Raw genomic sequence first — 20,342 nt, 5'->3', positions numbered from 1 at the left:
TGCGCATGCCCAAGCACGATCCTTCTGCCAAACTCCATAATGTTCAATGCTAAGAGCGCGCCTATATTTGCATCTCATTATCGTTGAACATTAGGGAGTTGTTCTATAGCGCTGTTCTGGCAGTATATCTCTGGCGCTGTTCAGTACAGCACTAGAATTTTGAGCATGTTATAATGCCTTTGTATTGCTCCATGGAGTGACCGCACCTTGAATACTGTGTTCAATTCTGGTCGCCGCATCTCAAAAAAGATATAGTGGAATTAGAAAAGGTGCAGAGAAGGGCGACGAAAATGATAAAGGGGATGGGACGACTTCCCTATGAGGAAAGGCTAAAGCAGGTAGGGCTCTTCAGCTTGAAGAAAAGGCGGCTGAGGGGAGATATGATAGAGGTCTATAAAATAATGAGTGGAGTTGAACGGGTAGATGTGAAGCGTCTGTTCAGGCTTTCCAACAATATTAGGTCTAGGGGGCATTCGATGAAGCTACAATGTAGTAAATTTAAAACGAATTGGAGAAAAGTTTTCTTCACTCAACGTGTAATTAAACTCTGGAATTCATTGCCAGAGAATGTGGTAAAGGTGATTAGCTTAGCGGAGTTTAAAAAAGGTTACATAAGTACATAAGTACATAAGTAGTGCCATACTGGGAAAGACCAAAGGTCCATCTAGCCCAGCATCCTGTCACCGACAGTGGCCAATCCAGGTCAAGGGCACCTGGCACGCTCCCTAAACGTAAAAACATTCCAGACAAGTTATACCTAAAAATGCGGAATTTTTCCAAGTCCATTTAATAGCGGTCTATGGACTTGTCCTTAGGAATCTATCTAACCCCTTTTTAAACTCCGTCAAGCTAACCGCCCGTACCACGTTCTCCGGCAACGAATTCCAGAGTCTAATTACACGTTGGGTGAAGAAAAATTTTCTCCGATTCGTTTTAAATTTACCACACTGTAGCTTCAACTCATGCCCTCTAGTCCTAGTATTTTTGGATAGCGTGAACAGTCGCTTCACATCCACCCGATCCATTCCACTCATTATTTTATACACTTCTATCATATCTCCCCTCAGCCGTCTCTTCTCCAAGCTGAAAAGCCCTAGCCTTCTCAGCCTCTCTTCATAGGAAAGTCGTCCCATCCCCACTATCATTTTCGTCGCCCTTCGCTGTACCTTTTCCAATTCTACTATATCTTTTTTGAGATACGGAGACCAGTACTGAACACAATACTCCAGGTGCGGTCGCACCATGGAGCGATACAACGGCATTATAACATCCGCACACCTGGACTCCATACCCTTCCTAATAACACCCAACATTCTATTCGCTTTCCTAGCCGCAGCAGCACACTGAGCAGAAGGTTTCAGCGTATCATCGACGACGACACCCAGATCCCTTTCTTGATCCGTAACTCCTAACGTGGAACCTTGCAAGTCGTAGCTATAATTCGGGTTCCTCTTACCCACATGCATCACTTTGCACTTGTCAACATTGAACTTCATCTGCCACTTGCACGCCCATTCTCCCAGTCTCGCAAGGTCCTCCTGTAATCGTTCACATTCCTCCTGCGACTTGACGACCCTGAATAATTTTGTGTCATCGGCGAATTTAATTACCTCACTAGTTATTCCCATCTCTAGGTCATTTATAAATACATTAAAAAGCAACGGACCCAGCACAGACCCCTGCGGGACCCCACTAACTACCCTCCTCCACTGAGAATACTGGCCACGCAATCCTACTCTCTGCTTCCTATCTTTCAACCAGTTCTTAATCCATAATAGTACCCTACCTCCGATTCCATGACTCTGCAATTTCTTCAGGAGTCTTTCGTGCGGCACTTTGTCAAACGCCTTCTGAAAATCCAGATATACAATATCAACCGGCTCCCCATTGTCCACATGTTTGCTTACCCCCTCAAAAAAATGCATTAGATTGGTGAGGCAAGACTTCCCTTCACTAAATCCGTGCTGACTTTGTCTCATCAGTCCATGTTTTTGTATATGCTCTGCAATTTTATTCTTAATAATAGCCTCCACCATCTTGCCCGGCACCGACGTCAGACTCACCGGTCTATAATTACCACTATACTGTAGGTGGTGATTTGCTTTGAAATTTCAAATACAAGCATTGTAATTTTTGTGGCTTTGGTGGCTTCTGCTTCATGTCACATTAACCCTTACTATGGTACATTTGTATTCTTGTGCTCTCCCTAGATATAGAATATAAATTAGTAATGCAAAAGAAATTTCAAAAGAGATAATGTCTTAAGTAACAAGAATGACCTTACCACTTCTGGGAGCAGCTTAGTCGCAAGGTCATGGATGGCTTTGCCAACTATACAGAGAGCGGAGATGAGAAATATCACTCCCAAGATAACACAGGCTCTGAAAAGAAAGGAAGAGAAAGAGAGAAAAAGATGGAGAGAGCTTATATGGCGCCAGAGGGATTATGGGTCAAATTCTATATATTGCACCTGAAAAAGTTGCACCAATGAAAGACGCATTTTGCATGATTCTATAAAGAGCGAGCACAGCTTAATTGAACAACAAGCTAATCAGCACTGATAATTGGGAGATAACAATCAATTATCAGCACTAAGGGGCAATTAATTTGGATTTAGGCACATATCCGATTCTCTAATGGATTGTGCCTAAATCTTATTGTGTATACCAATTTGGGGGCAGTCCTTGGGGGGCGGTCCCGGATTTTATGCACGTCGATGCAGAATCACGTCTAAGTGCGCCTAACTTAGGTGCCCAGTATTTAGACCTGCTTATAGCAGAACTAACTGCAGCCACCTACAGTTAGGTGCACCTTAGTGCTAAGCATGAATCTATGAAGGGAGCATTCTCGTTATAGAATTATGCTAAGTGCATCACATTATCAGTGCCAATTTTTAGATACTACTCATAGAATTTACCCCTATAGGTTCCCAGGAATAACTTGGAGTACTTCCTTCTCATAAAAAAAACTAAGATGAAAGCAACAGAAACAGAATTAAAATATTGTAACAATCACAATATGAAATTTACTTTGCAAGAACATGTTAGGGCCCTTTTTCTAAGCTGCGCTAGCAAATGGATTTAGGGCTCCTTTTACTAAGCTGCGGGAAGGCCAACGCGGACTTACCACTCGTTTTTGTAGCGCCAGAGTGTACCCGGCAGTAATCGGGCAGTGCTGTGTGCTGCCCGGTTACCACTGGGTTAACCTAGGAGCCCTTACCACCACCTCAGCGGGTGGCGGTAAGGGCTCCTCCCCGAAATGGCCGTGCGGCCATTTCCTGTAGGAAAGCGAGACTTCCCTTTTACTAACTGCGGTAAAAGGGGGGCCTTGAAACACATGTAAAACATGCACTGATGCCAGTGTCGGCCCCCTTTTGCCGCAGCTTAGTAAAAGGGGCCCTTAGAGCACCCTCACCAGTGGCGTTCCTAGGTCGGCTACCACCCGGGGTTGATCGCCGCTGCGCACCCCCCCCCCCCCGGGTGCAGCGGCATCTGTCCCCCCAGAGTGCAACATGACACCCCCGGCGCATCAACCCCCCCCCCCGGGTGCATTCTTAGCTGCAGAGAGCAGCCGCACGGCTGTCGGCTCCGCTGGCTCCCTCCCGCCCCGGAAGAGGGAGCAGGGAACCAGCAGAGCCGACAGGCGCACGGCTGCTCTCTGTACCCCTCCAGCAGCATGCACCCGGGGCGAACCGCCCCCACCGCCCCGCCCTTGCTACGCCACTGACCCTCACAGGGACTTTCTTACGCGCCACGCCCATTTCTAGTGCAAAATAGGCATGCTTCTATTTATTGAATTTCTGGCTACGTGCTAATGTTAGCATTAGCACACAGCCATTTTACAAATTTAAAGCAGGTGCACATACCACATCCTATTTAAGAGGCATAAAGGGCTTTTGCATTAATGATGTACTAACCAGTTAGTGTGCCAGTAATGTCAGCACGCATAGGGGTCCTTTTACTTAAGCACGCTAGAAAGTGGCCAGCGCTGTGATTAGCATGTGGGTTTCCTGCATGCTCTGGCCACTTTCTGGTGTTGCTGAAAAATGGTCACAGTCGGCTTTTTTTTTTTAATGGCCATGCACTAATTCCCCCGTTAGCGTGTGGCCATTACTGCGGGAGCCCTTACCGCGACCTATTTAGGTGCTAATCAAATAACATGCAGTAATGTGTTGTGCTACCCAATTAGCGCAGGCACGCCTACTCTCCACCCAGCTGGATCCGTAAATTGATTTGTACTTGAGTCCCTTGCAGCTAGGGTGGTGAAGATTTATCTAATGGGCATCTCAGCATTTAGCACCAACTGATTTATAGTGTGAGCTAAAAACACTAGCACTGCTTTGTAAAAGACCCCTTAAATGTCTCAGATACATGGTCTCGGCCATAAAACATATAGGGACAGGCTTAAAAACCTTGACATGTATATACTTGGAGAGAGGGGATATGATAGAGACAGGGCCGCTGAGAGCCTGGGTCGGGCCCAGGGCTCCCCCCTCCACCCGCCCCCCTCTGTCCACCACCAGGCTGGGCCCCCCTGAATTCAAATCATAGTGCCTCACCTCATATCATAGCTCCGTGTGAAAGAAGCGCAGCAGCGGCAGTCTGCAGATCACCTCCCTTCGAGCCTTCCCTCCCTGTGTCCCGCCCTCGCGTAAGTTGTGGGTTTTAGGGGGGTTTGGGGGGACTCAGCACACAAAGTAAGGGAGCTATGCACCTGGGATCAATTTGTGAAGTCCACTGCAGTGCCCCCTAGGTTGCCCGGTTGGTGTCCTGGCATGTGAGGGGGACCAGTGCACTACAAATGCTGGCTCCTCCCATGACCAAATGGCTTGGATTTGGCTGGGTTTGAGATGACCGCTATTAGTTTCCATTATCAGCGAAAACCAATGGCGGCAATCTCTAAGGCCGGCCCAAATGTTGAGATTTGGCCGGCCCCGACCGTATTATCGAAGCGAAAGATGGCCGGCCATCTTGTTTCGATAATACGGTCGGGTATGCCGCTTTACGGGGCCGTTAGTACAGATGGCCGCCCTTATAGATGGCCGGCCCCATTCAATTATGCCCCTCGTTACTATGTATCTTTAGTTGGGGCTCCAATGGATAAGTTACATTATCAATAGTGAAATTGTGATAGTTTATGACATGGTGAGGGTTAGATAATAACAGAAATTTAGTTTTCTCTCTATTCAGCTTTAGTAGGAATAGGAGGTTTGACTTGATAGGATCTAGATTTTAAAAATCCTCAGCACCAATTTAGAACAGACCCACATATACCTAAGTTGTCCATTAATGCAAGTAGCAAATTATGGTCTACCACATTGAATGCACTTGACATATCAAATTGCAAAAGGATGATCTTCCTGCCTAGGCTAATTTCTTTTCTAAAGCTAGCAATTAATGTGGTTAGGAATGTTTCCATGCTGAAATCGGGTCTGAAGCCAGATTGTGTATGATGAAGAAGGGAAAAGGAGTTTTAGGCGTTGGGATGGCAACGCCTACCTCTAGGTGCCACTTATAGAATATGCTTAGTAGGCACTGATTCCTGCCTGATTTTTTAGGTGCCATATGTAGAATCTCCTTCATATTCCCTAATTCTATATAGTGTGCCACAAGTTAGACACTCCAATGGACATTTGGCACCTAAACGGGGATAAATGGCACTGAGCACCTATTGATAAGAAGCAGATGAAATTTAATGTGGAAAAATGCAAGGTGATGACATTGGAAAGAATAATCCAAATCATAGTTACCTGATGCTAGGGTCCACCTTGGGGGTCAGCACTCAAGAAAAAGATCTAGGTGTCATCCTATATAATAAAACGCACCTCCAACATTCTGAAGCTGACTACATGGCTGAGGCATTCCTGCTCTCTGTATCCATCTCCTGAATTGACATCACGTACTTCCGGGTTCATCACAAGCAGAAGTGACCAACCACACGAGGTTTCTCGGCTTCAGAATGTTGGAGGTGCATTCTATTAAATAGGATTGGTCAGTTCCTTGAAGCACAGCCAGAGCTCAGCGTCCTGCACAGTAACACTCAGACACCAGAGAGAGAGGGGGGGGTCTGACACCAGAGATGGGGGGAGGTATCTCTGTCACACACACACACACTCTCTCTCTCTCTCACAGTCAATGTCTTTCTCTCTCTCACTCTCACACAGTCTCTCTCACACTCTATGTCTCACACTGTATCACATTCACTCTCTATGTGTCACACAGTCACTCACACACTCTCTTGGTCTCATACACTTAGTCTCACAGAGCGTCTGTGTCTCACACACACTCTCTCTCTCGCACACATTCTGTGTGAAACACACTCTCTCTCTCTCACTGTGTCTCACATACACACATGCACACACTCTCATTCTCACACACACACTCTCTCACAGACACACTTGCACCCAGACTCACTCTCTCACACACACACACACACTCGCACATTCACTCTCTCTCACACACACAGTCACTCTCACATACACTCTCTCAAACATACACTGTCCGAGGAAAACCTTGCTAGCGCCCGTTTCATTTGTGTCAGAAATGGGCCTTTTTTACTAGTTGTAGATAATACGCTGAAATTTTCTGCTCAGTGTGCGGCGGCGGCCAAAAAAGCAAACAGGATGCTAGGAATTATTAAGAAAGGGATGGTGAATAAGGCCCAAAATACTATAATGCCTTTGTATCACTCCATGGTGCGTCCGTACCTTGAGTATTGCATTCAGTTCTGGTCGCTGTATCTCAAAAAAGATATAGCAGAATTAGAAAATGTTCAAAGAAGAGCGACCAAAGGGGATGGAACTTCTCTCATATGAGGAAAGGCTAAAGAGGTTAGGGCTCTTCAGCTTGGAAAAGAGATGGATGAGGGGAGATATGATTGAGGTCTACAAAATCCTGAGTGGTGCAGAACGAGTAGATGTAAATTGATTTTTTACTCATTCCAAAAGTACAAAGACTAGAGGACACTCCAGGAACATACATGGAAATACTTTTAAAACAAAAAGAAGGAAATATTTTTTCACTCAATGAATAATTAAACTCTGGAGGATGTAGTAACAGTGGTTAGTGTATCTGGGTTTAAAAAAGGTTTGGACAAATTCCTGGAGGAAAAGTCCATAGTCTGCTATTGAGACAGACATGGGAAGCAACTGCTTGCCCTGGAATTTTTAGTATAGAGTGTTGCCACGATTTGGGTTTCTGCCAGGTACCTGGCTTTTTCCACTGTTTGGAAAACAGGATATTGGGCTAGATGGACCATTGGTCTGACCCAGTATGGCTACTCTTTTGTTCTATGTACCGGATTTTAGACAGAATTCTGAGAATTGATCTCCACAGACATTTGTCCTTCACATTTCACCTTTATTCAATATACCGCAAATAGTGGAAACATATAGAAAAATGTAGAGCGGGCTCAGGAAAGATACGTAAGGAGGCCAGGTTACAAGTAAGTAATTATAAGGGAAGGGGAACACATGACCAAATTGCATATTAAAGGATACAAAAGGAAGGGAGGAAGTGCAAAAGATGAGAACCTAGTGAGGCAATGGGAAGAGGCTACTGTGAGGCCTAGTGGATTAAGCAGAAGAAAAAGCGCAATGGAAATAGTAAGCTTTCAGTAGGGCTTTAAATTTCAAAAAATGACAGTTTAAGAGCAATGTTTTGAATTACCTGAATATGGTGCAACTGGTATTGTGGGATGCCAGAGAGAACTGAGTTGCAGTAATATATACGGGAGAGAACTAAAGAATGAATAAGCAACCAAAAAAAAGGCCCATCAAAGAAAGATTGAACTGATCAGATTTGCTTTAGTACAAAAAAAGGATTTCCTAACCAACAAAGAAACTTGAAGAGAGAAGTATAATTGACTATCGAGGGTGACCCCTAAGATCTTAACAGACTTGGCAATGGTAATTTGCTCATCCAAGATGGTAGGTGAAACAGGAAGGATAGAAGATGGATTTGAGGAGAAAAGAACAGTGGTAGTCTTAGAAGCATTAAGTTTCAGCCCATTAGATGATAACCAGGCAGAATTTTTATTAAGTGTACAAGAAATCTCAGTGATGACATGAAGTGATTCAGGGCAATGTCATCAGCGTGGAAGAAAAAGTGAATATTAAGGGAATGAATTAGAAAGGTAAGAGGTGCTAAGAAGATATTAAAATGAATAGGGCCCAGGACTGAGCACTGGGGAACTCCACAGGAAATAGTGGAAATAGTGTCAAAGCAGTGCACACAATAACTTCTACCTGTAAGATAGGAACGGAACCAGGATAGAGCAGAACTGGCTACACCGAGTTCTGGCAGCCGTTGTAGTAGAATGTGATGGTTCACAAGGTCGAAGGTGGCAGATAACTCCAAAGATACAAGGAGAACATTGTCACCCCTATCAAAAGCAGTGTGGATATAATTAGTACGGCCCAAGAGGGTATGCTCGGTGTTGTACAATTGACGGAACCCAGTCTGGTGAGAGTGCAGAGCATGAGCTTCGTCTAGGAAAAAAGAGAGTTGTTGAGCTACAACCTTTTCAACCACCTTAGAGAGAAATGGGAGCTTTGAAATAGGTTGCGGATTAGAAGGATCCAGGGCCAAATGTTTCAGGTGGGGAAAAAGAGCTGAAGACTTTCACCTAAGCAGGAAGTCATCAGAAGACAGGCCAGTGCAAACCAAAAAATGAATAAAGGGAAGAAAGGACTCATGTACCTGCTTATAAAAAAAAAACAGCAGGAAGTGAATCTGATGGGGCTGTAGAAGAGCATACACCAAGAATCAGTTTAGAAATTCTGACTGAGTAGGAAGCTTAAAAGCAGAAACTGAACTAGAGAGCGATGACTGCTAGGGAATGTCAAAGTCTGAAGGGGGAGATGGTAAGGAAGGGAGAGAAGACGCAAATGGAGGTGAATTTACTCTCAAAAGTCCTTAACACATGAAAGTTAATAAATGTTGATGTTGACAAGTTCCCCCCCCCCCCCATCAAGCGAATCTCCCAAATTCTATATATGGCATTCAAAATTGTGCATGCAAATATGGGTGAATGCCTGATTTATATGTACAATTTAATTGAATAAGAACCCAATTAGCGCCAATAATTGGGTGCTAACAATCAATTATTGGCGTTAATTGGCAACAATTTGAATTTACACATGCATCTTCCTAGTTGGTAGTCTATAAAAATGAACACATAAGTTCTTATGTGCAGACCCAAAGAGGGGGCATGGGTGGGTCAGAGGTGTTCCTAGAATTTGCATGCAGTGTTAGACGCGAGGATTTACACCAGGTTTCAGTTGTTATAAATCCTCGCTTCCCAAAATTGGGCATAGATCCTGCTGTAAGCTCTATTCGATAAATGGCACCCGACTTGGAGCGCCGTTTATAGAAGAGCACTTAGCGCTTATTTTTTCGGCGTCCAAATTTGGGTGCCATTTACTAAATTTCCCCAATATTTTTAAGTTAAGATGATCTATAAAACATATTTCTTTACCTGCCTTAGGGGTCCGTTGACTAAAGTGTGTTAGATTTTCAGTTACTGCACCTTAACGCAATAAATTAACATGTGGTAAATGCAGATTTAACACAGCACCTAGTAGGGGCATGCCCAGCATATCCCTTGCAGGTCCCATATTAAAATGTCCATAAATGCATGGTGCCCTGGTCGCAATTAGTCTAAATGTACATTGTGCCTCCTCTTTAAGAGGCACTATGTGGAACTGCACTAAAGGGTCCTTTTACCAAGTTGCGTAAAAGGCGCTTGCAACAGCATATGTTCTTGCCATGCGCCAAGGCTCCTTTTACCGCAGTGGGTAAAAAGGTCAAAAAAGAAACGGGGGGAGCACATCGCCACCCACTGAGATGGCAGTAGGGCAATGGCGTACCAAGGGCAGGGCGGTAGGGGCGGTTCGCCCTGGGTGCACACCGCTGGGGGGGGGTACACTACTACTACTACTACTACTACTTAACATTTCTAGAGCGCTACTAGGGTTACGCAGCGCTGTACAAAATAAACAAAGAAGGACGGTCCCTGCTCAAAGGAGCTTACAATCTAAAGAACGAAATGTCAAGTTGGGCAGTCTAGATTTCCTGGGTAGAGGTGTAGAGGTTAGGTGCCGAAGGCGACGTTGAAGAGGTGGGCTTTAAGCAGAGATTTGAAGATGGGCAGGGAGGGGGCCTGGCGTATGGGCTCAGGGAGTTTGTTCCACGCGTGGGGTGAGGCGAGGCAGAAAGGGCGGAGCCTGGAGTTGGCGGTGGTGGAGAAGGGTACTGAAAGGAGGGATTTGTCTTGAGAGCGGAGGTTACGGGTAGGAACGTAAGGGGAGATGAGGGTTGAGAGGTAGAGAGGGGCTGCAGATCGAGTACATTTGTAGGTTAGTAGCAGAAGCTTGAATTGAATGCGGTATCTGATCGGAAGCCAATGAAAGCACGGCTGTCAGCTCCGCTGGTTCCCTGCTCCCTCTGCTGGGTTACTTCTTGTTCCAGGGCAGAGGAAGCAGGGAACCAGCGGAACCGACAGCCGCGTGGCTGCTCCCAACAGGTAAGAATGCACTCGGGGGGGGGGGGGCTTGGGTGATATGCTGGGGGGGTGTTGATGCGCCGAGGGGATGTCGTGCTGTACCCGGGGGGGGGGGGGGGTGCGCAGCGGCAAACCACCCCGGGTGGCAGCCGACCAAGGATCGCCACTGCAGTAGGGGCTCTCACGCTAAGTGGAGAAGTGGCCTAGTGGTTAGAGCACCGGTCTTGCAATCCAGAGGTGGCCGGTTCAAATCCTGCTGCTGCTCCTTGTGATCTTGGGCAAGTCACTTAACCCTCCATTGCCTCAGGTACAAACTTAGATTGTGAGCCCTCCTGGGACAGAGAAATAGCCAGAGTACCTGAATGTTACTCGCCTTGAGCTACTACTGAAAAAGGTGTGAGCAAAATCTAAATAAATAAATAACTTGGCAGTAACCAATATACAGAAATTAATTTCTGTAGTGTCAGAAATGTGGCAAGCTGGGTGCAGAATTACTGCTGGGCTGCTGTGGTAAACTGGTGGTAGTTTCAGATTGGCGCTGCACACCTTTAGTAAAAGGGCCCCTAACAGCTCAATTGTCAGCACATAGTATGTGCCATGCACTAACTACAATATACTTTCTATGCCCATTCTCTGCCCATGTCTCACCTAGTTACAACCACCTAACACAAAATGCCCTCAACCCATGAATAAGTCACAAACTCTGACCACTAAAATAACACAAAGCTGGTTGCCTCATTTGTGTGGTAGCAGTTATCGTGTTCTAATTTGAACATTAAGGGCCAGATTCAATAAATAGTGCCATTAAAGTAAGGTGACATTAAGATCTCTGCTAAGCACCAAGTATATAGATGTCGCTTAGCGCTAAGCAATCTTTATAGAATAGCACTTAGTGCAGATTCCTGTGCTTAATTTTGGAAGCAAGGACTTGCACCAGCTGAAGCCTGGTATACATTGTCACACCCAACCGGTGGCAGTTGTATGCATAAATCCAAGTATTCTCTAACATTTTGGCCCAGATGCATCAACCAAACGTAAAAAAATGTAAAACGTAAAAGTCCTTAACAAATTTTAAAAAACGAAGAATGCACCAAAAAAACAAGTCTTTAATGTTCGGTACGGTATTGTAAAGTACAATGCATTAAAGATTCATTAAATTGGTGTAATCCCCGTCGGTAATCGGTCCCTAAAGCATGCGCAGAGCAGCCAAGCGTTATGCTGGCTGCTCTGCGCATGCCACAAACATCAAAACAAAACAAAAAAGAACCCAAAACACAAAACACGTGGCTCCCTGCTTCCCCCTGCATAAAGCAAAAAAGGATCGAGAGGGGGCAAAGGCGCTCATCATGAGTGTCCTGTAAGGACGGCCTTGCCCCCGCCCGGGGTCGCCGCTGTTCCCCGCTTCTCCCTGTATTAAATAAAAAATTAAAACAACCTACGTATTAAACCTACGTAGGTTGCTTATGTCAGACGGGGGCGTGCGAGGGGGGGGGATCGGGACGTGCGAGCGTTTAGCTCTGTGATCCTAGCAGGAGAGTACAGTTGAAGACATCCTCCTCAAGACTCCAAAAAGGACGTCCTTCACAAACCCTCCTTTCTAACAAAAGACCTCTTTCACTGTGATCCCCTTTAGCTCAGCAGAGAGACCTGGGCCCGCCCCGGCTGGGGGAAACAGAGGAAGGGAGGGGGACTGGGGCAGCTTAAAGTTGTTTACAGAACCGGGAAATTGGCTTCAAAGGAGAGCAGAGTGATTTTTTTTTATTTAATACAGGGGGAAGCGGGGAGCAGCGTCGACCTGGGGCGGGGCAAGGGCGTCCATACAGGACGGTCCTGACGAGCGTCTTTGCCCCCTCCCGATCCTTTTTTGCTTTTGGGGTTTTTTTTTTTCAATTTTATGCAGGGGGAAGCGGGGAGCCACGTGTTTGTGTGGGTTTTTTTAATTTTCAAACATGCCAGCTTGGATTTTTATGCTGCAGGGAGAAGCGGGGAGCAGTGTCTGTATGACAGCTCAGGCCTTAACGACAGGTCTGACTTCATGTTAAATATATCACGGTAAATGATTCGTTGCAGTCGTCGGTATGGTTAGTGCATTGCGAATTGTTCACATTTCAATTGGAAGTGACTCGTTTGCATTCCGTTTTCGTTAGCTGCTAGCGTCGTCGGAAAATGGCCTTTAATGCATGCTATGGTTGAAAATGTATTCGTTAAAGGGTCGTTAAAGTTTTGTGCATCTGGGCCTATGTCTAATATCTGGGAATGCCCCTGACCTGCTCATGCCCCTCCCATGGCCATGCCCCCCTTTTGTTGTGGGCTATGAAATTTAGGCGCCCATGTTATAGAGCATAGGGCAGGTGCAGGCATGACTCCTAATTATTGCCAATTAAGTGCAATTAACTCCAATTAATGCCAGTTAGCAACACACACGCATCTGAGATCTGTGCCCCTCTGGGTAACCTATATAGAATCTAGGCATAGGTGCCTTGTGCACTTCAGTAAAAGGACCCCCTTAATTTTCTTTTCCTGTAATTGGTTTCACACGGTATTCTACAAATGAACCACAAGAGCAATATAACCCCTCAAATTTGAGTGACTTAGCTGTGAGTGGCATGATATAGTCAGCCCTATTTCAAGAGGTCTTACTTTTATTCTCCTTTGAATATGCCTATCCCTGTTGTTAAGCCCATGACCCTCTCATTTTTGCACCCCCTTTTTCAGATCATGTGTAAATCCTACACCTACATTTACATACACAAATGCCAATTAAATCTAATTAGTCTCATTTTTAAATTGCATGCGCAAATTTGACGCATGCCCAAATGTGTGCACATACGTTTTGGCAATTTTTTTATAGAATTAGAGGGTTAGAGGGAAAGCAAACAGACCAAATAATGATATCCTAACTTCTGTCAATGCAGAATAATGATATAAGGTGAAATAAATGTCTGCTCATACTTATAATTTAATATTGGGCTGTTCCTGAATTTCTTTCTAAAGTCAAGAAACATATATCATAAAAGACATTTAGCTCAGGGCATTACAGCTTTTCACACTTACATTGAACAACTCTTCCGCTGGAAAAACTATCTTTACTGTCTCTCCACATTCATAAATCTCCCCTCAAATGATTTCTTCAGGGAATGAAGAAAATTTTAATAATAAAAAAAATCTGTTCTGGTAATTACATTTCCCTGTCTTCAAAGGCCAAAGAAATCCCTTAAAGACATTCTTTCACCAATATCCCATCCTTCTTCATGACTTCCTCTTGCCTCTTTCATCTCACCCAGCCCCCCTGAATCCTCAGTAGAACTCACTACATTTATTACCTGATCATTGCTGTCAGGGACTACTTCAGACAAACTCCGTCCTTTCTCATCCAGATAGGGAAGATATGCACAAATGCTCCATCCTCAAAGATTATACAGTTGTAGCTGATGCACACTCTGGAGCAAAGATGCAGACATGGGGTTCCTTTCCATGGCGAGGGGGGAACAAATTATCTTTGGGACCCTTTGTTGGGAGTCAGTAACTTTCAGTCTAATTAACACTATTAAACAGTTTTGTTGTTTTACAGGACTCGTTTCATTACTCAGAGTTAGATAGTTATAGAGGTTGATTGATTTTCAGTTTTGGTTTTGGATTCGGCACCGAAACTGGCTTGAAATCTTCCCTTCCCCCATGATCACTCTCTGCTGCCCCGCTCCCCACAATCACTCTCTGCCCCCCTTGGGCCATCGACCATCTACCTTAAGAAATCCTGGTGGTCTATTAACTTCTTTGGGGGCAGGAACAAAGCCCACTCGCTCCTGCTAGTGCCGCTCCTTCTTTAAAATGGCTTCCGGAACTTCCAGTGGTGCTCATGAGACTACTGTGGGAGGTCCCAGCCAGCAGCTATATTGAGATTTGAACTGGCAAAAGCAGGAGCAATGTGCTGGAGGAACCAGCTTCAGCCCTGACATCACAAGGCTGAAGCCAGTTCCCCCAGCAGCTGCCACCTTGGTATTTATTTAGATTTTTTGGTCACACCTTTTTCAGTAGTAACATAAGGTGAGTTACATTCAGGTACTCTGGATATTTCTCTGTCCCAGGAGGGCTCACAATCTTGGTTTGTACCTGAGACAATGGAGGATTAAGTGACTTGCCCAAGATCACAAGGAGGAGCAGTGGGATTTGAACTGGCCACCTCTGGATTGCAAGACCAGTGCTCTAACCACTAGGCCACTCCTCCACTCAAAGCAACCAGCTGCTGCATCTATGTTGTCATTGTTCTTCTATCTCAGTTATATTTAAAAACATGCCATCTTGTGCTTTGAGTGCTGGGGGTTGAGCAGAAGCTGGAGACAGAGACTATGCAGAGAGTTACCTTGTTTGTGAAAGGCAGTGCCAGGAACGGAAAGATATGTGAACAGTGGCTGGTGGCGAGTCTGTTTTGCGTATGGAGGAACTCTAGTGAACTGGACTAGTGCAGAGCCTCTAGTGTCTGGCTGGAATCCTTCGTTTCAGTTAAATACTCCAATCAGACCTGGGTGCAGTTTCTCTGTTGACTCAGGCTCTATTCTGGTAGCATTGGGGAGGCAGCTTCTCTATAGTGCTGTCAGGAAAGAGACCTTCAGCTGTTCTAGAAGAGTGAGGTGAACTCCCAGCTATTTCATTGTTTTATAATGGTCAGTGCTTTTTTTGTAGAAAAAAAAGGTGCCGGTACTCATCGTGGGCGGAGTCACCACATATGACTCCACCCCTATTATAGCCACGCCCATGTTAGCCACACCCCTTACACCAGCCATAGCGCATATAAACAGACATCATTGAAAATATTATACTAGTATATGAGAAAAAAATAATGTGATTTTTTTTCATTATAAATAATTTCTGTAAGCTGTTACAGCTTCAGTATACCCAGTGCAAAATAAGACAGCAGATGTAAATTCTCAAATTGGACATATTCCAGACACTAAAATGAAAATAAAAGGATTTTTTTCTACCTTTGTTGTCTGGTGACTTTGTTTTTCTGATCATGCTGGCTCAGTATCCAATTATGCTGCTATCTGTCCTCTTAACTCCGTTTCCAGGGCTTCCTTTCCATTTATTTCTTTACTTTCCGCCTTTCTTCTTCATTTCTTGCCCTACATCCGTAAGTAAAAGCTGGGTCCTCCACAGACTTGACTGTCCAGTGGATCCAGCTTCTGCCTATTTTCTACATCCATGTGCAGTTTTTCTCCTCTCTTCCTTTTCCCTCACCTCATCTCCTTCCTCACTCTTCCCTCGCCTCCATCCATGTCCAGCATTTCTTCTCTCTCCTCCATCCAGCCATGTCTAGAAGCCCTCCTCTCCCTTGCCCTCCCCTCCATCCACCCATGTCCAGCAACCCTCCTCTCTCCCCTGCCCTCCCTTCCATCCACCCATGTCCAGCATTTCTTCTCTCTCCCTTCCCTCTCCTCCATCCACCCATGTCCAGCAACCCTCCTCTCCCCCCTGCCCTCCCCTCCATCCACCCATGTCCAGCAAGCAACCCTCCTCTGCCCCTTGCCCTCCCCTCCATCCACCCATGTCCAGCAACCCTCCTCTGCCCCTGCCCTTTCCTCCATCCACACATGTCCAGCAACCCTCCTCTCCCCCCTGCCCTTTCCTCCATCCACCCATGTCCAGCATTTCTTCTCTCTCCCTTCTCTCCCCTCCATCCACCCATGTCCAGCAACCCCCCTCCCCTCCATCCACCCAGTTTCGGATGGAGTCTGACATCGCAGCACGTTGACTGCACGTACAACGTGCTGCGACATCAGACTCCATCCGAAACTGGAAGGGAAGGGATGCAGACAGCACAGCACGAGAAAGAAAACTTAAAACAAGATCTCGGCTGGGCTGGCGGGGGTTGGGTCCCCCGCCAGCTGAAGTAAAAAGCACCGGCAAGCAGGATGAAGCGGACCTCAGCGGGGGTAGGTGACGGCGACGGCGGGGGAGGGTTGACGGCGGGGGGAGGGTTGACGGTGGGGGGGGTTGGTGGTGGTGGCCGGGGGGGGGGGCTATAATGTGCCCCCCTCACTCTAGCCCCTGCCCCCTCTACCGCTCAACCTCAGATACGCCCCTGGTCCCACCCTTGTGGAAGTTACATCAGAGGGCGGGACACAGTGAGGGAAGGCCAGCTGACGAAGCGATTTTTCTTCTTTTACTCTCAGACGCAAGGCACCGCGCCGCCGCTTCGTAGATTTTTTTTAAATGCTGGGTCAGGTGCTGGCCGGATCGGGTGGCAGAAGGGTCGTCTGGTGGCACGGAGTACGCGGAGGGACCCTGTAGGCTAGCTCGGGGGAGGGAGGGAGGACCTAGAAAAAAAAAGGTGCCGGTACACCGTACCGGCATGTACCGGCACAAAAAAATCACTGATAATGGTTGTAATATTGCAGGTACTAGAGTGTACCAGAGATGATGTCCACAACCCAGGACTGGCCAAGAGCCAGCCTTTGGGATCTGGACTCTTTGTCAGCTCTGCATTTTGCCTTCATTTTTTACTTATTATCCTTGGCAACAGATCTGAAAGGAAGATTTAATTTTACTTCCATTTAATTTCAATATATTCCCTCTTTTCCAAGACTCTAAGATCCCTCCTAATCCCCCCTCCCTAAGATTGTCCCTGCTCACACAGGTAATTTTCTGTCTTTAAAAGGAGCATGATTTGCCAGCCAATGCCCCATTGCTACTTTCAGTGATCCTCTATTACTCAAATGGATTGAAAGGGTGAAAGAAAAGGTCACTAGCAGGCCACACAATTTCATCTAGCAAACAGGCAATCATCTGGGTGAGATAGTTATAAATCAAACACTTCTTGGTAAATAGACTCCTATGTGAATTAGATTATGATTTCCTACCTCTGAAGGTGTGGATTCCAGATCTTCCTCTCATAAGTGCACTTTCATTCCAGTTCTTTCTGAATATCTAAGTGTATTCATTTTTTCTCCTACTCCTTATTGATGTAAACCATACATTGAATCTCCCTGGACACCAGACACAACTTGCCCTTCTGGATTGTCACAGTCAGCAGCTACAATTGTGACATCATCATACACATCACAGCCCAGAGTTTTCTCATGCACTTGGTGAAGTAATGGTTAACCCCTCCATTGCCAAGAGGGATGTGAACTATGGGGGCAAGGTAATTTTGTAATAACATCTTCAAAATTCAATAATTCAATATCCCCTAGTGAGGACAATTTTCAAAATAATGTGGCTAGTTCAGTAAGGAGATACCTATTTGACTGCTTGGGTGAGCACGTTTACGTTTACGTTGAGGGTAGAAATGGACCAGGTGAGGCAAACTATGTGTACAGATTTGATTTTCGAATCTATCTATGATGTTGTGTTCCTCTTCTGTCACCCAACAGTTGCAAATGTAGATGGTGGCTTGGTACCTTCCTACTGTCCTTTGAATTCTTAACACAAGCTTATGAATACAAAAATATTTTTGTTGTTAAATCACTGTTTTTATAGTAGAAATGAGCAGCAAGTCACAGAATCTATTTTCTGTGACAGAATTTGATGTTTCATATAGCATGGTGGGAAAAGAATAAACTGACAATTACCTCTTTAGTCCTCATCAGGTTGACCTCCTTCCACTACATCTCTGGCTTCAACTCTTAACACCCTCTGGGTGTTCTAGTGGGTGGGAAAAGTTCTCAGGGGTGGTGGAGGTGGGGGAAGGCCTTAATGAAGTGCATAAGTGGATAGGTAGAGGCTCAGGGTGGTAACTGGGTTGAGGCCATAGCAGAGAGCAGCCAGTTGGGTGGACAGAGCATACAGAAGTGTTTTATGCATTCAAGTAGGCACTTATGAAATTGCCCGGGGTACACGTGCATGCAAAATAAGCACAGAGACACTCAGGGCTAGCTTCAATAAATGGTGCCCAAATTTGGTCACCGAAAAAAATCTGCACAGAGTGGCATTCTATAAACAGTGCTCTGAATTGCCCTCCATTTCTAGAATAGCGCTTAGATCCGATTTCTATGCCAAACTCTGGGCGAGGATTTACACCAACTAAAACCCGGTGTAAATCTTGGCATGTAAGTTAAGAGTGGATCCCCAGTACTCAATGCATCTTTAGTGAAAGCCCCTGACCTGCCCGTGCCCCTCCCATGGTCACACCCCCTTTTGATTTGATTGCTACAAGATTTGTGCATGGATCTTTATAGAATAACTTGTAGCAAGATGAGTGTGCAAATCCAATTCGTTACCAATCAGTACCAATAATTGATTGTTAGCACCCAGTTATTGGCACTAATTGGCTGGTTAATCAATTTAGTTGTAAGCACATCTCAGAATAGCGTGCAAATTTGCATGCATATATTTGCACACCATTTATAGAATCTGTGGGTTAGAGGATAAGCTTATAACAAGGTTACATTGGTAGGCACTTACAGAGGTGCTTATGTAGGTGTTTTTTTTATTTGTTTTAAGTAGGTGCCTGATTTCAACAATACTTTGCTGCATAGCTATTTGGGAGAGAGGAGGTGAGAGGAGAGGGCAGGGACAGATTGAGAGTAGTCTGAGCCTCCCTGCCCAGCCGCTACCCACCCACCTACCACCACACTGCTACCCCCCCTACCACCGCAGCCGACTGCCCCACTGCCCTGGTCCTGCCCTGGTGGTCTAGTGGTCTCTGTGTGTGGGGGGGGACACACATGTTCTTTCCTGCCCACTGTGCTGCCACTATTCCCCCGCCTGCCAGTGCTGCCATATTTTTAAAATGGTGACCAAGACTTCCCATGGAAATCTCGTGGGTCCCGACGGACTTCCGCAGAGAGTCTTGGCTGCCATTTTTAAAGTACGGCGGTGCCGGGCAGGGGGAATAGCGGCAGCATAATAGGGAAGAACAACCATGTTCCCCCCCTGCAGAGGCCACTGGATCACCGGCGGTGCGCCTTTAAAGGTAGGACTGGGGAGAGCTGTAGTGTGCAGCGGGCATCCGGGCAGAGCCTCTGGACCCCCTAGAGCCTCTGAGCCCTCAGGCACTGTCTGGTTGCCCGACTGGTCAGTCCGCCCCTGGGAGAGGGGTGGGAGGTTAGGGTGGGGAATTCTAGTGGGATTTAAAGGGGCGCTTCTTGTGTTATATGATTTTTGCAATGTTCATTGGTGGTTTGTTGCCCTTTTTTTCTGAATAAAATTTACATTGATAAAAAAAAGTATCCAGACGATGTTCAGCCCACAGCAGTCATTGTTTTTAAAGCGCAGACCCTCATGCGATGAATGAAACCTGGAAATTCAGTGCCGGACCTAATCTAGCGTTCTTTTTTTTATATTTCATTTTAATTAATTGTAATTGACTGTGAACTGCCCCGTGATGTTTCTAGGAAGGGTGGTATAGTAAGTCCAAATAAACATAAACCATTTGGGTACTAGCAATGAATATCTGGGACTTTTGTAGCTGCTGGATCTGGCCAATATTCTGTGCTGAACTGCTGATACCGGGATAATTAAATGGGCATAGGACTGCTTTATATGCATCCTACTTACCCAGTTAGTTATCCAGGCATTGGCACTGAATATTGACTGTGCCTGGATAACCTCTGGATCCATCCTGACTCTGTTCCTGAACAGCCTCGACACTAATCTGAGAGTGCCACAGCAGTCAGAGCTGAAGTTAGCTGGTACTCCTCAGTTATGTGTCGCTTAATAGCTGCTCCTGACCCATTCAGTACTATGTAACCAGGCAGGAAACTCTGCTGCCTGGTTATCGAGTGCTGAATAATACATCCTATGTTTTTAGGCTATGCACAGTTAGGCTACAGAATATTGCCAGAGGATGTGGTCAAGGTGAATAGTATTATTGGGTTCACAAAGGGATTTGGAAACATTTC

The 20,342-nt window shown here is 45.7% G+C and overlaps 1 protein-coding gene across 1 annotated transcript in view; it reads right to left on the bottom strand.

Annotated features, from left to right (window-relative positions):
• The window catches only part of TMEM163 (transmembrane protein 163), a 262,708-nt gene that overhangs the window by 34,207 nt on the left and 208,159 nt on the right, over positions 1–20,342 (bottom strand). Inside the window, exon 5 of the mRNA XM_030209865.1 lies at positions 2,285–2,381. Within this exon, the coding sequence (XP_030065725.1) occupies positions 2,285–2,381 (97 nt within the window). The remainder of the gene's footprint in view (positions 1–2,284; positions 2,382–20,342) is intronic.

The sequence above is a fragment of the Microcaecilia unicolor genome, chromosome 7, assembly GCF_901765095.1.
Source record: "Microcaecilia unicolor chromosome 7, aMicUni1.1, whole genome shotgun sequence".
Classification (NCBI taxonomy): domain Eukaryota; kingdom Metazoa; phylum Chordata; class Amphibia; order Gymnophiona; family Siphonopidae; genus Microcaecilia; species Microcaecilia unicolor.
This window is presented reverse-complemented; position numbering and strand designations above follow the sequence as displayed.